The sequence below is a fragment of the Rhea americana genome, unplaced genomic scaffold (genome assembly GCF_003343005.1).
Source record: "Rhea americana isolate MKP2758 unplaced genomic scaffold, rheAme1 scaffold_15, whole genome shotgun sequence".
Taxonomy (NCBI): Eukaryota; Metazoa; Chordata; class Aves; order Rheiformes; family Rheidae; genus Rhea; species Rhea americana.
Window position 1 is genome coordinate 5,618,617 of NW_028185594.1, and position 23,202 is coordinate 5,641,818.

Genomic DNA, 23,202 nt, shown 5'->3' on the forward strand with positions numbered 1-23,202 from the left:
AATAAGTAGTTTTATCCTCCCTCCTGCAATTACAAGGAGAGAGAAGTTATGGGCAAGCCTGGGATGTAACTATATATGCCAGATAGGGATATTCCTTCCTAGTTACCCACCAGAGTCACATACTGGTCCTGGTTTGCTCAGGAACAAGATCTGCTTAGCAGTTCCTCAACTAACCCTAAAAGTGTAATGTGACATTTCTGAGCATCCTGTGTGCAGAAATCAGCCTCTGTTAAGCCAGTATAGCTGGTCTGTCTTTGCAAATTACTTCTTCTGTATTAGAAAATACTTACTCTTCAGTATAGACAAGAAATGGATGACTGCTGTCATCCATCTTCACTCAGTTTATCCATATGGAAACTACATCTTCTGCCAAAGACCACAGTGAACTTTTGGACAACACAAGTCCTAACAGAGCTGCAGCTTTTATTTTAAAATGGGGTAAAAAGTTCTTAATTCCTTCTGCATCTGAAACAGCCCGTTGTTCCCCAAAGCACTTCATCTACCAAAGGCTCTCACAACACAGACTCTCACAACTTACATCCCAAAGTCCCTTGCAATCTAAACACATATTTCTGCATGGATTGCTGAATCACAGTTACGTTCAAAAATCAAAGGGATAAATGAAGCAATTTAAAATCTGATGCTCTGACGAAGAAATACAAGTATGCATGTCAACAGTGTTAGAAAGCACTTCTGGGGGCTGGAATCCACCTAACAGTTACAGATTCATGAGCAAAGTAGAGGGGCTGGAAACCTGGAGAGGAAGTGTGCCCACTTCGATGCCCCTTGGGTAGCATACCCTGACCAGGGCTCTTCATTCCCTTTGAAGAACCCCAGGGAAGAGCCTGAGAACAAGGAAGACTATGTATCCTTTTCATCTAGTGAGTGTATGGATTAAGACTGCAAARGAGTAAGACTCTTAATAGTTAATGCCTTTCTATTTCCAAAATAGCGACCTCTCTCTCCTTTCAGAAATGTTCATAGTCTGCATCGAGTATTTTTAGGATTTAAACGGAACAAACTATACATGCACATTACTATACTGAGATACCCGAGTGATTCTGTTATTCTTCCTGCAAAAACACTACCTTCTAAGCACCAATTTTGATCTTCCTCAACCCAAGCGGTGGGAGAGATTCCTCTCCAACTTCAGTAGAAAACTAAAAATTGAAAATCAAATGGGGAGAGGTCTACAACTTCAAAAAAATAAGCGTTTTGTTTCTGCTCAATTAGCTTTTTTGATGACTTCTGTCCTCTTGAATTTAATGAAATACTGAATAACCAAGTGGCAAGTAATCTCAAACAACCAAGTCTCAAGAGACACCAGTAGAAAATTATTCAAGATAGAGTTGTAATTCTTGTAATTTTGAGGGCTGTCACTGTTATAGACTATTTTAAAGGACAAACGAATATAACCAAAAAATGGGACTCAAAAGTCTTCGCTTYGTGCATCGCTGTCTGTTAAAGTAACTAATGTGGTCAGCTATACATAACACACAAAACTGACAAAAAAGATGTCATACTGGATGTGGTAARAGTTCTTTCCTTCCAAACAATACCACACCTATCTAGTCTGATCAAATGAGACATAATACCTTAAAACATAAATGGATTTACATAAGACATCTGTCCATAATCTGACTACCTTCCTGACTCACCACTTTGTCCTCATTTTATGTTCCATGGCATATTATCAAAGAAAACATTATGCAGGAAATAATGACTCGAGAGGAGAAAATAAATTAAGAGTAAAGGTGCAACACTTAAAAGAAAACTTACATCACTTTTATTATCAAATACTGTAGCTTAAAGTCTGCAAACGTTTATAAGATAATTTCCCATCATAATGAAAGGYCAATTTTTAAGTGCCTTCATATTTTCAAACAAAAAAAGATTCTGAAGTAGAAATGTGTTGTGACACACACAGATAAGAATAGGGACTTGAAAACCAGTGGCCCATATCCATCAGTGGCAGGTATATGGTTGATGGAAGATAAAGGGTATATGTTCCCAAAGCCTAAGCCCCAATCACAGGCAGGAGATGCCATGAAATAYGATCTCAAAATCTTCAACCCACTGTCCCCTCCTGCGGGACTTGAACAAAAAAGCAGCAGAGATTCAGGAATCACATTGCCAAACCTCACATCAAGCAGAGCTCAGTGTCAAACAACAGCATCAAAACTAAATGTAAGCCCATAAAAGCAGCAGGAGTAAGTGCTCAACACAGCTCTACAGCCTTGGAGAATACAAACTTCAATTCCTCCCATCTCAAACTCTGATCTTAGCATGTCCTTAATTCTAGTATGTAACCCATGACAAATACGAGCACCTGAACCAGCTACTAAGATGCAATCTAGACCACAGGAGCTCTCCATAGAGATGTGGGCTTTACTAAATCTAGAGAGCAGAATCAAAACATAATATGAGTTGTATGACACACCGGACAGGAGTCCTTATCATACAAGAGTCATCTTGAGACTATGCAAGAGTAAAAGAAGTTGTTTGACTGTGCCTCTTCTGATGCACAGCCCTAACCCTAACTTGAACCTGAGGTTTTGTGATATATCTRTGACACAAATAAGCTGATAAACTAAACACTGAACCCTCCCAACTCCACTGTAGCCCTACGAGTCTTCTAGATGCTAGCAGTAAACATAACCTTCAAATCTTCCATTCCTGAGGACACATCCTAAGCACAGTCCAAAAGGAATTTTTAAATATACACCTGTGATGAAGACTAGCACTAAAAGTAACCRAAGGTTATTTGACTGTCTCTATCAGCTCTCCTCTTTGCAGAAGCCAGCTATAAAATAATTTGGTCAAGTTCACCAGTCCTAAATCAAACCCTCAATTCAAAACATTGCTGCAAGTATCATCCTACATAACTCCTAATTTAAGCAGAATCCATGAGATCCTGCCTGCAGCAGGCCAAATGCAGAGAACTTAGATACTGCAGCAGGACTGAACATTAAAGTGAACCCAACACTCCATATTGTTAAATCCAAACTAACAGTAACACTAGTATAAGGAAGAGTGAAAGAGCTGAGTACTGCTAGCYTGCAGGGTCCAATGCTCACATTTAATTCTAGTGTCACTATATGTCACTGCTATATTTAATATTAAGAATAGGGTTTGCTTGAACTGAGAACGCTAGGTTTATTGCTGGAATTAACAAGCTGGAATCAGTGCTGGTAACACAGGACACAACAGACTATGGTTAGTTTTCATTCCAAGTATTTCTCTGGTGAGGTCACTGATGGAGCATCTAGTACCAGAAGCAAGTCTGCAGAAGTAGGGAGTCTTCAATCACATGCTGACGTGACGGAGTGCAGAGGACATTTGCAGTTTGCTGTTACACTAAGTGAGGGAGAGTCTGCTAAGGATTTTGGCACTGGTAGAAGATGAGGCCTAGCTAGTGAGTTGATCACACTTCCCTATTTTCACTGCCAATGCATAGCTATTTAGTGCATGGAAATGAGCCTGGACGTCTTTTCAGTCAAACCTTAGACATTCAGTCCCAACCTTATGCCCAACATGCTCCTTGTCTGTCACTGCTATACTTCAGCGCTGTAGGAGATTCCTTTTTTTGCTTCTCAATATTTTGTCATTTAATAACAATAGCCTCCAAGGAYGAGCTCAACCTGCCTTTACTACTAAACTACCATTTTCTATCTTGTGAATCGCAATCTCTAAACTCCTACCGGAGAAGGCAGTGTTGAGGATACTCAGCAAGATCCTGCCTTCAGAGTGAAATTCATATGAAAATTTACAATGTATGCTTCTCATTACAACACAAGATACACAAGACTATAAAGCAGCTTAAAGCTCCTTGACTGAAATCCTCCTCTATCTGGGATTTGCCACATATTCTGTAGCAAAAGCAAATTTCACACTGATTTTATGATTGGGAAACAACTAAGTAAAAGCCGCACAACAAGACCAGCCCTCATCCTGGGCCAGACTTCTGCCCAGTGACACGAGTGGGACAATAATACCATAGTAGGGCAAAAGAGAGGATCCATGTCCAATATTGGTCCACCTGGGAATTGCAGTAAACAAAGAACAGCTGTAACAAGGAAAAAAACTTTAAAAGTTGTACAGTCTTGTCAAATGAAAAATTGTTCTTCAAGGTTCTCATAGCAGAGAGCAAGCAGTACAATCAGATGTAGAACTGGCGCTGCTTCTGCTCCAGCAAGCATGAAATAGCATAGTTTGAAGAATAAATATGTTCTGGAGCTTACTATTATTTATAAGCCTTAAAAGGCATAAATATCAAGAATCTAATCCTGTTATCCTATATGAAACTCCTCCTGGTCCTATGGAAACGTTGGTGAGAGCTAGAGTTTCAGAATAAGCCTCAGACTTTATAAATACACTTTTTTAAAAAACAAGTCCACACATAAATAACATGTATACACAAAGGWGTATTCCCCAAACACTGATTTGTCATTATTTTAGTCCACTGTTCTTGCTAACTTTAATGCTACTCAATACTTTCTTCTGAGAGCCTTAAAGGCCTAAGCCAGTTCTTGCTGACCTCCAAGAGAGCTGGAATGGACCTATAACATACACGTGATAACACTAGAAATTCAACGCTGCATGGTTAAACAACYAGTTTAAGACTGATTTCCTGTCCAGCAAGACAGCTCCACTGTCAGAAGCACTGTAATCTAGAGAACCCCCAAGACAGTTAGAGGAATGATTTGTGAGCTTTGTTAAAGCAGTAGCACTCACACAACTAGCATAAGGCAACATTTAAGTTCTGCTTGCTTCCCACACTTCCTGTGCTTCTGATAGACAATGATAAGATTCTTTCACAGCTGGGCACATGTTTTACTTGGATATGGTTATTTTTCCTCAACCTCTGGCTGACTGCCAAATACCTCTAATTATTTTAGTTTCCTCCATTCTTTGAAACTAAGAGATTCTGGAACCCACTCCAGGCATACTGTTAATGATTCTAGTAGATTTACAGAAGCTGTCTGCTTACTACTTACCAAGAAACTCATTCATATGTAGGGATTTTGGAGAAGATTTATTTTGTGAATTAGGTTTATTACAAATTTGTATACCTATTTGTAACATATCAATAGACTTGCTGTCTCATGCTTGTTACCTTTTTGAGTCTGAAGATGACAAAGATACTTCTCATTTTGTGGAGATTTGTCTGTGGAGCAGGGAAAATAACAGAATAGCTGCTCAGGTACCTATACTATGTTCAGTCTCACGGAGTGTCTGTGTAATTTGCCAAGATCACCTAATTGGATTCAAGAGGAGAATTTTCCTCCAAACACATGAAAACACCTTCTAAGGTCAGAAGACAACTTGTAAAGCTAAGTTTAGTAATATTCATAAAATCATATGGGATTCTCAGCCAGATAGCTCTCCACAATAGTTCATTATTACTAAACAAGATATTCCTTAACACAGTCTAAGCTAAGCATTTGCCCCTCTCCCTTACCTCCAAGGAATGACACATACAAAGTATATCCATTAGATTTACTGCTTCCTCAGGTTTTTCAGGCAAGTAAAGCAACAAGGCAAATCTCATCCCTGCTTCTCCTCTAACAGACAAYGTCACAGAAAGATGCTCTGTTCCTTTTACATCCCAGTTAGAGTTAGCAATGACATAAGCCATTATTTGTTATCCTGCATTTTCAGTAAGGATTCTAGCTTCTGAACTTAGAGGGTTACCAGCCAAAAAGTCCATGAATTTGTGCACAATCCTAGTAGTAGTCTAATATACTGAAGAAACATTTTAAGTAGAAAGCTCCTGTGACTAGCCAAGTGGAATACTTGGGGTGGAGCAGGGGTGGGGGATCATTAAAGAAGCCATGGAGGATTTACAGTTTTGTTTTGTTTGGATCTGTACAGTAGCCCAGCCCATAAATAGAAACCAGTTTTTAGATTTGCTTTGCTTTATTTGAGAGTTGTGGGAATGATGGTAACCAAGCAACATCACAGAGCTGGAAAGCCCTGCTTGAGACAATCACTTGTACCCTCATGAGCCCAGATACATTTAGTGCCTACAGGAGCTATGGGGGTCTCTGTTTTCACAGACTTCAGGGGCCAGTGAAGATGCTCAGAAGAACAAGAAAAAGATTCTCTACAATCTGTAGGCTCTTACAGATTTCCCATGCCTCTGTGAAAACTGCTTCCCTCCTAACTGAGTTCTGCTACCCCTTGAATCTATTGCGAGTTTTATTTGCCATTTTTGTACACCAAAAGGCCAATCTGCCAGGAAAGCTTGCTTTTACTGAGGTTGAAGAACTCTCTAAAATARCACATCTCAGACAGGCTAGGCACTGACAAGTTAAAAATAATCTCCACAGATTTATTAGAAAGTTCAGAATGTGGACCCATATAAATTTAAGTATGTTAGTTCACACAGAACATAAGATTATGATTATTTCTAAAATAAGATCACAAAAAAGTGTAAGTAAGTTCCAAAAAATATCCACAATATCATTTTCTGGGCAGAAACTATTTTCTCACTCCTCTCTAGTAAACCAGAACAATTAAGTATTTTGCAGCTTCTACAATTAATGACAGCTGGAATACCTCATTCTCAACTGAAATGCAATCASCACTGTTTTCAAACTGGCACATCCTCAGCGTAACCCTTCTTTGGCTTCCCAACAGAAGGACAGAAATTTTTGAAGTGAGTAGTGCTTCACATTTTGTGCAGTTAGCTGAAATCAGTTTTGCGCTCACTCTAAAACAGCAGTTTTTTTCCAGCAATTTATAAAAGCAATTCTTTCAACTAAATCATACAGACAATTTCTAAATACTGAAATACATACATTGACCTAGTTGTATACATTTCAAGGTATACTTTTTTGGTCAGGATATGAATATATAAACCGGACTTTTAAAAAGTTTAAGTGATTTGCTTATCTAAACAAATAGGCAGAGGAAAAAGTACCTCTGGATATACATGCTTTTAATTGAACGAGAGTAGACAAAGAAGGGTATCTGCTAAACATAACGGATAGTGGATACCGCAYTGATGTTGTGGATACGGAGTTTATGCTGCAATTTATAGACAGCATTATAGCAGCTAAGTGCCACAGGTAAGACAGTGAGATCAGTACTAAAAACAACATCATATAGCTATAGCAGACATGTGCTTAACACACGGAACAAACAAACATAAATATTTATTTATAAAAATAAATATGGAACTTACAGTGGACTAGTAGACTCAATCTTTAGGAACAGGTTTACAACTTTTCCTTTCTTAGACATTATTATAGGTTAATCCTAATTGCTAGAGACAGAAAACCATTTCATCCTCTCAGTCCAGGCTGCAACAGGCAAATACACATAATGCTGAAGTATCAGCAGAGGTGATACTGGATTTTAGTGTGTGCTCCAAATATCAAAGACTGAAATAAGTAAGAACACCAATAAACCCCAACCATGTACTGCACCTAGAAATGTTTCCCCCAAATTAAACTGGAATACAGTGATTAGGGGGCTTCAGAGGATCTGGCCTCCTGTTGACCTTTCTGTGCTTATCAAAAAATAYCAGATCAGGAATGTGAAAGCTGAAACGTTCCATCAATAGCGTATCATGCCAGAAATCTACAACATTAAGTCTGCTTTTACAACAACGTAACTAAGCATGAAGCCCCTGAAGGAGATGGTATCTCCTGGGAATCCTTCAAAGTCCAGCAGAAGGATGTTCATTGTGCACCACTCATCAGAACAGCAAGTACCATGTCCCCCTGAGGGAGCACCAGCTGCAGGGCCAGGAATACAACAGCAATGAGATCCTCAAATCTGGTTCCCTCTCACTCCTTCCTAGATGACCTAATCTCTGGAATAAAGGAGGACTGAGAGCTCACAGCCAGCTATTGTATGAGCTGCTTCACACACTTCTTTCCTCMCAGATACTCCTGCAAGAGCTGAGCACAGCTCAGTGCAATTGCTTCCAGGAAGCATATGCTCTGGGTTTTAACAGCATTGAGATCTTGGAATTAGAAATGTTCCTTCTAATATCAAGCTCTACTCCTCACTACCTTCCTTTTAGGATGGGGAAACATCCTCTTTTCCTGTTCCATATAAATTCCAAGAACGGGATTATAGTGAACCTAAATGAATCCTGAAACCAACCTACAAATGTAAATACAACTCTAGACTCTTCTGAAGTTTTAACAGGAAGGAGGATCAAAATTACCCAGAGGATCTTGATCAGACTCAGTCATAACTAACAAGAACTCACTCCCATGTGGAATTTCACACCACAAAGCATGCAGAGCTCTCACAGCCTTGAGACAGAAGGCTCCATGAAACACTAATTTGTACGTCAAAGCAGTTATTTCATGGGAATGACATAAAAATAGCACAAAAAAGCTGCAAWGTTTGGAGCAAACTTTTCACGACAGAATTTACTGTTTCTTCGATGACTTGAAGTATTTTGGCCTGGACTTGAAGAAAAGGTTGTTATAGTCTTTTACTCATGGAAGAATTTGGCTAAAATTAAGCAAAAAAAAAATCACTTTTTTTCCGCTGATGAGTTTGCATAAAGTGAGTGACTGCTGGTAAAAATACCAAAAGCCTCCAGTGAACTCAAATATACCATAGGCTAAAGGAAATTACAGTTTGGCCCAGTCTGCTGGCACAGTACTCTCAGTATGTATCATTTATTCAGAATTCTAGTCTGTATTTGTTCTCCTGGGAACAAATATGTATTTACTGCTGATGATGTGTCCCAGGAACTGACACCTCAGCCCCAGCAAATGACTTGGTACCTCTGGGTCGAAGTGCCTTTGATATAATCAAGAGTCAAGTTTGCTTCAGCAACATCAACTCACCCACAAGACACAGTCTACATACTTTATGGCATAGTTTAAAAAAAAAAGTAACATTACCTACATTTCATGAGAAAAAGTTGCATGRAAAACACTACCTGTGTGTACAGTGTTTGAGCTACCCTTTCCAACCTTTACTTTGGGAACTGACTTCCACTTGTTTCAGATTAGTAAACTCAATAGTACATTGATGTTATTTTTTTTTTTTTCATTTTATTTCTTAAGAATTTTGCTTGTTTTAAGGGAGAAGTGGGCACAATAAAAAACAAACAAATATGGCTTCAATCTATCTAGCTTGTTTTTAAGGTTTCCAGGGTATATAACTACATAGTGTATGCTCTGCTCACATTACTGATGAAATCAAGTTAACAGAATTCCTCATATAGAATATGGTCCTCAGTAGGAAAATCTGAGGCTTTCACATCTCAGCAAATAGCTTAACATCCGTATCTGCACACTTGACAAACACTCCCTGACCACTGCTTTGATCAGCTGATATGTTAAAAATTGAAATTTCTCTCAGCCACTGCAGTATCTTAAACTTCAGTTCATCAGTACATCTCTCCTAGTGAATTACTAGAGCCAATTAATTGGGGAAGCTGAAGGAGGAACTCCTGTTATCTGTTTAGGACTACAGCACATTCTGAAAAATGGCTATTAAAAGCAAATCAAGTTATGAAGAAACAGTGAAATTACAATATCTTTCATAGAATCAGTAAGGTTAGAAAGGACCTCTGGAGATCATCTAGTCCAACCTCCCTGCTCAGCAGAGTCACCTAGAGCGTGTTAGACAGGGTTGCATCCAGGCAGGCCTTGAATATCTCCAGAGAAGGAGACTCCACAACCTCTCTGGGCAACCTGTGCCAGTGCTCCATCACTCTCACAGGGAAGAAATTCCCCCTCACGGTCGGGGGAACTTCCTGTGGTTCAATATCTGCCCATTACCTCTTGTCCTATCACCTTGTCCTTTCACATATAAACAAAATGTCTCATTTAATGCACAACATGCTAAAACAAACTATTAGTATTCAAGCTGTCCCTGAGGCATAGCTGAAAATCCTAAGGCTGTATTGCCGTCACACTTCATGGCTATTTCCTGCCAGTAGCAGATGATTAGGGAGCTGACTTACCCGAAGGACTCAGATACCCCCCAGATCAGAAATGGTGTGTTAAGTGCCTGCTACTAAGTATACAGAATTGACTGGAAGTGTGACATACTAACAGCAGTGAATCAACGGCTTTGGGCTGCAGCTGCTGCCCCTCTGCCAAGGCACTAGCAGATGACCAGCAACAGGACAGTGCAGGCATGTGGGCTGCTTGCACAGTACCAACTCCTGGTTCCAGGAGGAAGAAACAATCAGGAGCTGCTGAGTCAACAGCACTCGATAGCCAGTGGAAGTTGCTGCATGTCCAGCTCTAAACCATCTCACAGTGAGGCTGTAAGACTTACAGAAAGTCACTGTCATGTCCAGCTTTTGAACTGCTCCAACATTTCCCTTTTCATGACCTCTCTACAATGCAGAGTAGTCTCCTGGCTCTTCACCGTGGCTCAAAGGTCCAGGAAGACCAGCTACACTGACATATCGGGATACAGGAAACAACGTGAGATGCTCTCAACCTCTATCAAAACAGGCTATTGGGGGGGGGGGGAGAGATATCAATGTGATGTCCAAAACAGAAAGGATCAGCACAAATCCCAGTTCTTGTACTTACTATTTACAGGACTCTGATTCATATTGCTGCTGGAAGTTTAYGATTGACTTCACGGTCAGAAGCCATTTATGGTTGGTATGTTTTTAAAGGAGCTTTTTCTTTCTTTTCAGTAGTTGTTCCAGTAGAAGAAATGTTTCTAGCAAATGATGGCAGTAGGACTTTCTCATAGCATTTCTCAGAATATTCTGAATTTGTTGCAAATTTCTGTTAAAAACACCTTTTGAGCTAAAATACAACAATACATATATTCTGGATTAGCTGAAATATACAACTGCTGCTACTGTGATATATGCAGCAATAAATCTACACCTCAAGATAGAGGTCTGCTTTTTGCCAAGATAAGCACATGAAAGGAGTGAAATAATCTCTGCCTGATCTGCAAAGGGCTGATATCTTATAACCATTGGCAAGGGCTCTTTATGGCACAAATTCATGTGCAAAGTGCAGAGGGGGAAAGGGAGAAAACAATAGCAAAAATTGCCATAACTGCATCATGACAGCCTGCTCAAACTGAGGAACTGTACAGAAATTCAGAGAGCAGGCCAGGGTAGTCTATTCTTCATAGATGCAGGCCTTCAAAATGAATGATGCAGCATCATGGTACACAGTAAAATTTTTTTAGTTTCTAAAAACTAAAAAATAATTTCAGAAATTCATATCTAGGAGGGCAGGGCACAAACTCCACATCCATGGGAAGATTTATGAAGAATTGTATTGGGTRCATTTTGAATATTTGATAGGCAGTTTTTTAAAAAAACAAAGGAAATGCAGGTTGGCCTGGAGGGAATAAAAGGTAGGTTTTACCCTTCAGTCCGAGGACACAGAACTGGATAAAATGCACTTCCCTGAAATAGACGCTCACTCCTGGTCATCCATGAAGACCAGTTGACACTGAACATCAATCTGAATTCTGGCAAGGAGCTAGCTGGACAGCTATTACGAGAACCAAAGTCACATATCAGATCCTTAATGGAACAAAAATATACACGTTACAGTAAACATACTGAACTGCACGGACTGCTTCAGAGCATAGTAAATTGGCTGGGGCTGTTTTCAAATCAAATTTTACACTGTTTTTCCTACTGTAAAAGCTTCTGGTTAATTCTGAATTACACAGTGTTGTTAGCTGTATTATCCTAGCACTGAGAGGCTGGGACAGAGGGGGTTCTGCTATGTCAGGCACCGCAAACACCGAGAGTGCTGCGATCTAAGTAGTCAAATGGGGAAATATGAATAGAAACAGGCAGGCAAGGGGTCRTGCAGCATATCAAGAGCAGAGATGGGACAAGAACACAGATAGATTCCTCTGTCATTAGAATACATTGGGTGTGGGTTAAGAGATCCTTAATACTGGCTTTGGTACAGAACTGTACAGAATGGGTTGAAATGCCCAAATGGTATAATTTAGGTCACCACTGAGACCATCCCACCTAGATTTTTTTTCAGTTTTGCAAAGTATTTAATGAACACTTCTCTATCCCATTCCCATCCATATTTTACTACAAGGAGAATGATAAGTTTTACTCATGCAACAGAAAAACACAACTCCCAAATTCCRCCTCCCATTCAGTCTGCACTAGAATATCAGTATTTTTTAGTATGTTCATAGTGTAAAGTTTCCATTTGATTTATGCAGGTGCTGAATATTCAATATATCCAAAATAAGCAGTCTTTTCCATTTTGTCGTTGCCATTATCACTGCAGAAGAGAGGGCTACATCCCCCTTTAACTACAGAAGCAGGGAAGTTTCATAGGACTATAGAGATTCTGCTGGAAATGCAATTTCCAGGAACTAGTTTGGGAGGAAGAAAAAAGATACAACACATTTTCAAATTTCAATTCCTATTCAGATTCTGCTGGAAATGCAATTTCCAGGAACTAGTTTGGGAGGAAGAAAAAAGATACAACACATTTTCAAATTTCAATTCCTATTCAGAATAGAGAACTTTCAAAACATTATACACTTTAATTACTCTTTTCATTACAGCTTCTCTAAAGAAAAAGGAAAGGGAGAAAAGGRAAGAAACGGCTTTTCTTCCAAAGGAAAATTTAAGGCTATACAAATGTATTTTGTATGGACAAGACACTATGAGAGGAAGAAAAACAAGAGGGAGAATTATTTTAATCTCACATATTTAGAAATGGTAGCAGATAAAAACAAAATTTCCTTCTTCATTGTATCAGAGGCCTATTTTTTACTCATTTCTTTATGATCACTGTCAGAACTTCCAAGATAAGGGAAGAAACAAAGCAAAAAACGCAGACTGCAGACCTGCCCATCCCTACCCCAAAAATAAACACGTTACAAAYGCATAAGAGAAATGTGAACTGTGATAGCTCACAGAAAAGGAAATTAACTCCGTGTATATAATATGCAACATTAGCCGTATCAGCAACAAAGAAACAACCCCTGATAGGGCTTCCTTCAGCTCTGATGCCTTATGGTTAAGTTTTTAAAAAGCCCCAAGACAAAATATAGCATTCTACTCCAATGAAAAGTCCAGTGGGTTACCAGAGATACCATGATGCCTAGTTCATCTCACAGCCCTGGCATTTAAGTGAGAGAAGACTTCTGAAAACAGCCTCTCTCTCAGGATACTTGTTTGACCTAAATCTAGCTACTATGATATCGCGTGAATCGAGCTGTTAAAAAAAAAAAACAATCAAATAACTTAAAAAAAAAAAAAAAGTTTTACACAAGAGATTGACACGTACCAACTGGCAAATCAATTCCCACACAACTAGAATTGAGATTCCATAGATTTAATGCCTCATGAAAAACTGGCATTAAGAAACTACACTTGCCATCAACAGAGACAAGTTTCCAGAGATACAGGTGTTGCTTTGGCCTTACCGTTTATATATTTTTGCATAAATGGAACCTCATAGCCATTTTTGTAACAGCTCTGAAAGATGTATGAGTGTTTTTTTTCTTGACAGTCTGTCATTTTTGGTGAAGAGACCTTTAGAGGCTCAATACACTGAAGTTCTTTATGTTTCTCGCAAAGGAATGTTCACATCTGTCAATAATCACAGGAATTAAATTAACACACATCTGCTAACATGTAACAGTTAAGATCTACCAGCATCTCTCTTGCAGGCTTATCCTTTCAAGGAATTGTGAGAATTCATTCACTTCATGCCATTTGAGCCAAAACTTGTATACAAATTATCAGCTTAGCTTCATTAGTCACTTTGAAGCAAAAGTTCCATTTTTTCAGACTTTGTTCTAAAAACTAAACAAAAAAAATTCCTAGAATCTAATAAAAAGCAAATGGACTCCTGGAAGGCTGTAAGTTCCAGGCACTGCTCTGAATATGGAGACAGCATTCCAAGCAATCTGGGGAGATGGCTAGAAACAGGCAAGGATCAGGCCCCATTTTTATTCCTATACTAATCCTGATATAAGATCAAGCTGTGCAATGGTAAATTTGGTACAGTCTTTCAAAGAAGAAACTATATGAGAACATAAAACTGTGATGTAAAAGAGCACAGAGTCAGACCAGTATAAATCATAGTATCTTCATTTCTGTCTCAATATGTGACAACACAAATGGCGCATACACATTTTAGCCTTCCTCGTATCACACACGCTGAAAATCTCACCTAGTAGAGTTCAGACTCAGTGCTCATACGGCTGATATATTTCTATATTGTCCCTGTCGTCTAAGGGCTTCTTGGCTGTTTCTATTAATCAAGATAATTTGTAAAAAAAAAAAAAAAAAAAAAGTCCAATTATAATGTCTGATGTCTAGCCACGAGAAAGCAGCCTTCTACACTTGCATCAATATGGAGGCTTAATAAATTATGGTCTGTCTCTAAAGTTGTCCGTCTGTAGTTCAAGAGCTTGTGTATCCCTATCCTTTCAATTTCAATTCTGAAAGCACTTTTCTGTGGCCAGTGCTGCAAACAAAGTGTCTGAAAATGTGGTGCATAAGTCCCCCTGAAGTCCATCACCAAAGCTCCAAAATCAGCAAAAGCCAAAGCCTTTTCTGGAGCCTAGTAACAAATTTATTAATAACAATAATCAAAAAAACCCAGCATAGCAATGCCACTTGTGTTATCGCAAACATGGTGTCTGCTGGCATGAGCTCCAGTGGTTCACCATTCCTGCAGGACTAAAGCAGCCCTGCAAGATCCTGGCTCATTCCCCTATGGGTGCAGKGAAGAGCCTTCTCTGTGTTCATAACTTGTAGTTCAAGGCTTCAAAATAAGTTGTCCCTGTCAAGTCTTTTGGCAATGCAGAAGATGGCACTTACTGCCATGCTGTTTGACCATTTCTACTGAATTACTTCTCAAAAGCTGGCCCTGACTTCTCAGCCAGCTCAGTAAGGATGAAGAAGCTGGTAAGAATAGAGTTCAGCCTGAAACAAGCACTATATCAAGATACGAGATGGCCATATTTTGTCCTAAGTAATTCTAACTAATCTTGAAGGTTGGGTTGGGGGGGAGAGGGACTGTGTTTTTTGTTTGGTTAGTTTTAACAAAATTTACAGAGAAGTGATCTTTACTATTAGGCTAAATTCTCTCTAAGAAGGAAGATTATTTTAAAAGAGCATGATTAAACCAGTGAGTGTTATTTTAAAAGTGTGCTRTTCAGTTTAATTATTAGAGATAAAACAATGATTTTGCAATTATTACAATGTAATGCTGACAATAAATAACCTTTTTGCAGTCCCTTTTCCATTTAACAAGCCCCTTGTTACAGCTTAATATATCTGCTTTTCCTCTTCAGCAACCCTCATTAAAATGCTTCGGAAGGTACCACCATTCACCTACATATACTCAACATCTCTGAAAATCCAAAATTTAGAAGGCAATTAATAGCTTCCTACCTTTTCCTCACCTATAGGGTAGCCAGCCSAGAGAATCAAAACAGCTCTCAGGGTCAGATACAGTGTAACTTAAGTGAATCACGTTAATGTTAACATGGGAACCTCAAATCAACCATTAGTGCAGAGAAAGAAAATCCATCATTTTTTGTCAATTGGTGGCAGTGCAGTGGATGAATTTTCATACAAGACCATCTGTTGTTGGAACAGGCAGCAGCAGAGTGACTTTCCAGAATGCGAAACTGCCACTGCTCTGAATTTCCACTTTTTTGTTGCCCTGTTCTCCTTATTACAAAACACGATGCTTCACGTTCTAGAGCACCTTTCATCTCAAACACCACGAATTGTGAACCCTCTCACAGAACTGYCACAAGTTTCAGAACTGAGCACCATATAAACACAGGACTACTTCAGTGAAAGGCAGCACACTACATCCAGCCTGCTCCACAGCTGTCTCTCATATGGTATTCCTGGCAAAGGACACACAGCCAAACTCCTACTCAAATAAAAAGCACTGCAAAATTTATAATATGTACAAAGTATGGACAAGATTTTAGTCTGAGAAAATCCCCTCCCCAGAAATTAAGCTGCAGAGGACCTGGATTTCACCTGTTCCAGACACATGAAGGCCTTGGGTGTCTCACAACAGGAATAAATCGAAAGATTACATTTCATACTGTGATGCAAGCCCAATACTAGATCATTAAAACTTTTAATGCTTAGAACCCTCTTGTATCAAGAAACCAGCAAACTTAATGTAAAATGTAATTACAAATAAAAAGTAACTACAAATAAGAAAGCAGAAGTTAACGAATATTAAATAGATCATAAGGCAAGATACTGACTTTCCTCTCAATATCACAGTAGTGCAACCCCACCGATGTTGAGGATTTCCTGTCTTCAGTGTGTGCCAGGAAGAACTATGATGCTTTCCATAGCACCCTTTTACACAGAAGGATAAACTCTGGAGGGTCAGAACTCTTCTGCCTCAGAACTCTTCAGCTCAAGGTTTCCCAACATACTGCTGTTTCAACAACTATTTTACTTCTTTTAGGATAAAGTAATCATTATCACATTAAAAAGAGTCAGTGCAGCAATTGCAATCAATTAGTGCAGCTATGCCAATCACATTTTCYGGCCTTACTACTGCAAAAACCTCTGACATTGGTGCAGAATCAGCACATAACAGGTCAATGATTCAAAAGGCACAAGAGAACTGATATCAGAAACAGGTGTGTAGTCTCAGTAACAGGCAACAAGGAGAGAACAGTTTTTGTTGAGTGACAAGGAAGCAATGATAATGARCCAAATTCTGTGCTTGCCTTTGGGATTTCTGTCGGTATAAGCTCCAGGAGAATCTGACTCTAAACCAGTAACATGYGAACTGCTAAAAGCTCATTATTTCCATTAGACCCTTAACCCAATGCCCAAACCCGAGAAAAATTCCTGTCTCTTCCCTCAGGTCCATGGAAACCTTGATCTTGTTTCATTGCTGCATAGAGGAAATCTTCCCTGCAATTCCCCTCCCTTTCACCCTCACCTCAAGCTTCTATTCCCTCTTGGGTATCTACATAGCTATAGCTAAAAATTCTGGTGCCAGTGCTCCTTCTAGCACCTGGATACTTCCCTGACCTCCCACACTCCCCAGGCTCTTTCCAGTCACCATCTTCTGCTCCATGCACCACCTCAAGCTTCCAGGCCCTCCTCTTTCACAGCCACAGCAGCTGCTGTGGTTCATCTGTATTTGCCTCACTTGGTAGACCTTCTGAGAACCCCTGACAGATACATCTCTTGCCCTATTCTTGCTACAGCTCTGCGTATCTGATGCTACTTCTGACCTTCCACCTTTTCCTTTCTGCTGTTTCCTTTTCCCTCCCCTTCATTTCAAACCTGGCCGCCTCTCTGCTGGCCAGATGCATCACCTCATCTTTTGTGGCTTCTACTACGTTTGTACACAATGTGGTTTGGCTGTTGCAGAAAAACCCTCAAGTTGGGGGAGATTCTCATCAGAAGCATGTTTCACTCTTCTGCTCTAGTAGTGAAGTGGCTGCAGCACACAGGAAGCCTCAGGAGTCACAGGCCAAGATGGGGAAGCTTTTCTCCACTTAAGTGCTGACACTGTGCTTTCAGAATATCCCTCTCCTCAAATCCAGAGCAAAGAACATAAGCTTTGATCCTGCCACTGAAGCACAACTTCTGGCCAACAGCTTAATAAATGAGGCTGCTCAAAACAATTCATAGCCAGTACCAAGTTATTATTGGAAAACAGAATTACAAAAAAGGCAACATTTTATTCAGACTGAGTCCCAAAGGTCACTAAATCAAATGCTACACAGGACAGTATTACCGCATAACATAGTTATTCCCCCCCATCAACACTGTAAGGAGGAGTTGCAACAGTGATGACATCTTGGGACTTGTAGGTTTTTCCACGGCTAGTATAAACCACAGTCTCTGAACACATTCCCACTCAGCCTGAATACCGTCATACTGAGACTGCATGTGCCAGGCACTTAGTACATTTAATTACACACATAGAATCATACATGGCACTGTAATCTAAATAGCAAAAGTAGACAAGTGTAGTGCAAGAGTGCAATCCACAAATTGGAAGTGTCCAGTGCATACTGAAGTTTTTTTTTTTAATTTATACATTACTAAGAAAAGAAATAATTCAGTCTGAAATTACCATTTGAATACATGTTTCATCTGAAGTCTAAGTTCTTCTTGGCAGGTGTACCTAAGTCAACACAAAAGGCTCAATGCCTGATCTACCACCCCATTAGCCGTCAGTATGCAGGGGCCTGCTGCAGCAATAGCCACATGCTTTTCTGTGCCATGGAGAGCACTCAGACAGACGAGTGCTGAAGCTTCAGGGCAAGTTCTGCACAGGTTTCTAACAAAAATCACCTAGAAGTCTGAAGAGCTACTGCCTTTGGCAAACTTTTTCATGGCACAAACACTATCCTTTGGGGCTGCTCCCAAACACCACAGTCCTCCGAGTTAATGTTGTACAAGGCTTGTACAAGCGGATGTTGTACAACAAACACAAGCCCACCTTCCCACAACATCCAAAGCGCTGCCAAGTAGGTTGGCCTCACCAGTACAGCAGTTCCTTAATTGTATGATAACTCAGTGAGACTGCATTGCTCAAACAACAGTGGTAGCAGCTTATTTAATGCTAACTCAAAACATGCCCACAACTTTCTAGGATAGATATATCCTAAGAAATCATACTCACAGTTCATTTCGTCACGTGCAACACAAGCAAGTAACATTGCTCAGCACCACTCAGAATATAATACAGTGTCAGACATCTTAGAAGATGAAGAACAGTTCATAGAAATCTAAGCAATATCAGGTTTAAAATTATCTACAACTTAAAAAAAAAAAGTTCAGCAAGACTTTTAGCCAATAAACATCAATCTAAATAAAAATATACCAGCTTACACAGGCCAAGGATTTGTCCCCAGTTCTGTGTAGCAGCGCAGTGATATTTGGATACAGGTAAGGCTTCTTTGCCACTTGATCTCCTATCTTTTCAACACTGGGAAGATTAGATTCATCAGTAATTTAAACACTGGATTTAGTACACAGCCATAGGCATTTTTTTTTCCGGTCAGCAAACCACCAGAGAGTGTACTGAAAGGCCTATTATAAAGGCCAATTGCTATCCTTTTCTTGAGTGACCACATGAAAATCAGTGACCATTCCACAATGGATTGAAAGGGCCTTTTGTCTGAAGGAAAAGGACAAGGAGTCACAAAAGTATTGCAGATTCGTTTGTAACTCATGATTTTTGAGGAAACTGTATAACTTAATTTAAAAGCAAACCAGGAAAAAAAACGTGCTTTGTCAATGTTCTGTCACAACTCTTTCCCAAAACATGTATGCAGAAGCATATTTTTAGATAGTCTCTTTTGTACTTAAAAAAAAGTATAAAACACATGCCAGGAGTTTTGACTTTATTTCAGAACTTTTCAGAACTATAATTAGGGGCTGCAGCACTATTTGCCTTGTCTAAAAAGCAAATCATCATTTTTTTTTCAGTACAAGATCTAGCAAAAGTATAGTTACATTGAGATAATAAAGGAATGCATTGTGATTGCTTCTTCATAATTCAGAGAATTTGCAATCAACAACAAAGTATACTGGGGCTTCTTCATCAAAAAGAAAATTTTCACATTGAGAGACCAGCATTTGATTCTGAATCAGTCTTTAAGTTTGTTTCCAAAGTCTCTCAAAAGGAAAGGTTAATTATGCCTGCTGAYCTTCTCATAAACAGGAAAATGTTTCGTCTCTTTCCTCCCCTCAATCATACTTTCAGTTCTCAGGTTTTACACGCAAATGCACACACACTCAAAATGGGATTTGCACATATGATTTCTAGAGTTGCTGAACAAGCTTCCCATGGACAAACTTTCAGCAGGAAAGACAGTGAAGACTAATAAGCAACAACAAATTTCTTCTAATCCGTACCCAAAAACTATGGGAATTACCGCACTTCTATTTAGAAACAGAAGTCACAGCTGTCAGACCTGCCCTCTTTACCCGTCTGTTCCACCCACGCACTGTGAAACTAAGCTGTCAAAAAATACCAATTTTCATTCTCTGCTTCTTGCTGCTCTGCAGCATCCCAGAGTTTATACTTCTTGTGCTTCTACAACCCTTCTTGAAGTCAAGCAATATATTTTGCACACATCATTGGATTAAGATACCAGGTGTAAATAGATTTAGCTGTTCTGATTGCCCTAGTAAATAATATCTTTGGCATACTACAGGAATGCAATACCAGGACCAGATTCTTTGCTGTGAGAATCACACACAATGTCACTTTCAAATACATACTGGAAGCAAAAGTCTTGGCATGCCAAATACATCCCCAAGGTCCAGGGCCCATCATCTCACACAGAGCATCCAGTCTGTAAAACATGGAGTTACAGTTCTCAGGACTGTAAAGAAAACCTTCCACATGCAAAGCAGAGGCAAAACAATGCTGCATTGTCCTCTTGAATCTCAAGGTGCTCAGAAACAAACAGCTCATAGAGGGTGAACCTTCCTCCCCCACCCCTCACTACTAATCTTAGTGAAGTTCAGAGTAAAATTCTTTGATATAATGCTACAGAATGCTGTTTTCAAATGATGGATTAACAGGGAAAGGCGGTAGACTGGGATGCCAGAAGTCCAGACTAAAATAAAGGCACTTTGCTATCAAAGTTAACTATTTCACTACCAATTATTTTTGCACATGAAGGAGAAAGTTTTAAAGAGAGCTGGTGAAGCAACTGAGGAGGAAAGAAAATGCAGAGGGAAGGACAGAGAAACAGAAAGATAGAGACAGTGCAGAAAACAGAGGATAGAAGAGACAACTGCAGCAGCCACAGGTATGGAGGCATATTCCTCCCGATGGTAATATGGGCAATAAAATCTTTAATTATGAAGGCAGTCATGGAGCTTTACCTTTATCCTCCAGCCCACAGTAAAGAATGGAGTTCAACCTTTCCTTTGGATGAGAAAGGCACTACTTCAGGTTGATTTGAGAAAATGCTTGAGGAGGAATTTTTTGAATTCTGCATAAACAGCATCATCTATAGTGTCCAGAGACCACTAAGACTAGGACTCTGAAAGCATACTGTGAAACAGTCCCGATAATGACAAGAGAGGATCTCTTCTGGATGAAACAGAGCATGAATATAACCTGTGCTGGGGGGAATCTAGGAGGAATAAATTCCAAACAAATTGGCTATAACTCCTGATAGGCATAGCTTTAGGATTTCCTCCATTTCTAGAAGAGAACTAACTCAAAGAAAACATAAAGCAYATTTCAGGCCATTGGGATCTTGTGCTTTCTCTTAAAAATAGGCCCAACCTACATGTTTCACTTCCAGACTTCAAGGAAAATTGTAGCTGGGAAATGGCAGGATGGTATTCTGACCTAACCTTATTTCCAYCTTCTTGAGTGAGGAAGACTACGTAAAAAAAAAAATGGATCTAGATCCAGAACCAAGCCTCCCCTAAAACTAAAAGCATTTGGAGAGACAGCATTCAGTTTTTAGACTTACTACTAAATGCCAGATAAAACAACAGCCCTTAAGCACATGTTTCTGCTCATGGTCTACTAAGTCCAGAAGCACCTATTGAGTAAGGACTGTGGAAACAGGTCCTTCAGTTAAGGACAATCCTGAAAACATCCTGAAGGGTATTTAATTTCCTTCCTCTTTCCTATAACATTGTCTTACACAGTAGTCTTCCCAAAGTTGTGACCTTATCTCCTTATACATTTATACWGCACCTGACACAGTACAACCCTTATCTAGATTGGTGTCTCATTACGTTTAACAGATTCTGCTGTTCTCACATAAGGCCAAATTCCTTCAACTCCTATAACACAATTAGTGGGAGAAAAGAACACTCACAAGCTAGCAACAACATTCAGCTCCAGCAGGCTGTGATGGAGCCTTACAAAATTCATCAGCTTGTTCTAACCTGGGAACCATKCTGTATTTATATTGGTTGATTCTATTCACAGAAACAATTGTGGCAAGGGCGCAATGTCCTGCTCACAGCAGCTTAAAAACTGTAGCTAGTGGCATTCAACAGGCTACCCCCCAAGAAGGATTTCTTTCAAGGCCAGTGCAAATAAGTTTCTGGCTAACTTGACATTTCGCACGCTGCACTCTTTTCCCTTTAGTTTACCTTCCTTGAATAATCACATTTAGAAAATATTTTACAGTTGCGTCAGGTATTTTAAGGCAGAAACTCAAAGAAAACAAAGAAAGGTGCTTTATAACTTATAACTAGCAAGTCAAATTAAAAAGTTAACAGAAAAGTATTCCCAAGGAAGATCATTAATTGCCTTGAAGTGTATAAAGCATATGCATATTTTCAGGCTGGAATCAATCAAATCAATCCAGGGGAAGGTGACCTGAAATGGAAGAGCTGGGTTTTCTGTGACGCCTCTTAGCTCTCTGAAAGAAAACATATCTGGTRGTACAGGTGATTCACATCTCAGAATGATGAAGCTGAGGCTGGCAAAGAAGTTTACCCTATTCATTTACAGCTCAACAAAGAAAGCATTGCATTATGATGCAGAAGATTATGATAAGAGAAYATTGCCAGCTGCCACTACATATCAAGGAATTGGACACCTAATGATTAAAATTTTCAAGTATAGTAAGAAAGACGACAAGGGTAAAAAAAGCCCTGTTACCTTACTGGTCTTTTATCTTGGTGCTGATAAAGCAAATCCACAAACAGGTGGGTTCGTGCAGAAACAGTACCTAGGGCACAGCAACCTTCGTCCCTACCTTGTAGCAAGTCAGCGCAAACAGCAGCGTTTCACAGTCCGCGCACAAGCGTAAGGCAACATTTCATGACCAAACACAACGCTGGCTCAGCGCGTTCGGCTGCGAAGATACCAGGGATAAAAGGCTGCGCTCGGAAAGACCCAGCTCTGAACTCCCTGGGCAYGCAGTTAATTATTTATGATCAGGGCTGTTACTGAATAGCCTTGCCCAGCGCTGCCCAATTTCAGCTCCAGCGGCACTTCGGGGCCGGGGGAGCCGCTCGCAGAGGCAGCCCGTGAGGGGGCTGGGAGGCCGGAGCCCGGGCCGCCGCCAGGGGCCCGCCCTCCTCTGCCCGAACTCGGGTCTCGGCGCCGGGACGCGAACGGCTGAAGCAGGGCCGGGCGCACCCCGGGGTAACCACCCCCCGCCCYGAGCAAGGGGCTCGCTGCCCCGCGCCACAGCCCGCGCAGGTGCCRCCCAAGGGCGGCGGCCGGCGCCTTACCTCGGAGCCGCCGGGTCGCGGCGAGGCGCTGCCGCTGCGGCGGAGCGGCTGCG

The 23,202-nt window shown here is 40.2% G+C and overlaps 1 protein-coding gene across 1 annotated transcript in view; it reads right to left on the reverse strand.

The window, feature by feature from the left end:
* Positions 1-20,261, reverse strand: part of SPATS2L (spermatogenesis associated serine rich 2 like) — an 85,635-nt gene extending 65,374 nt beyond the window's left edge. The window contains exon 1 of the mRNA XM_085299556.1: positions 20,210-20,261. Within this exon, the coding sequence (XP_085155682.1) occupies positions 20,210-20,230 (21 nt within the window). The 5' untranslated portion in view covers positions 20,231-20,261. The remainder of the gene's footprint in view (positions 1-20,209) is intronic.
* Between the last annotated feature and the right edge of the window lie 2,941 nt (positions 20,262-23,202).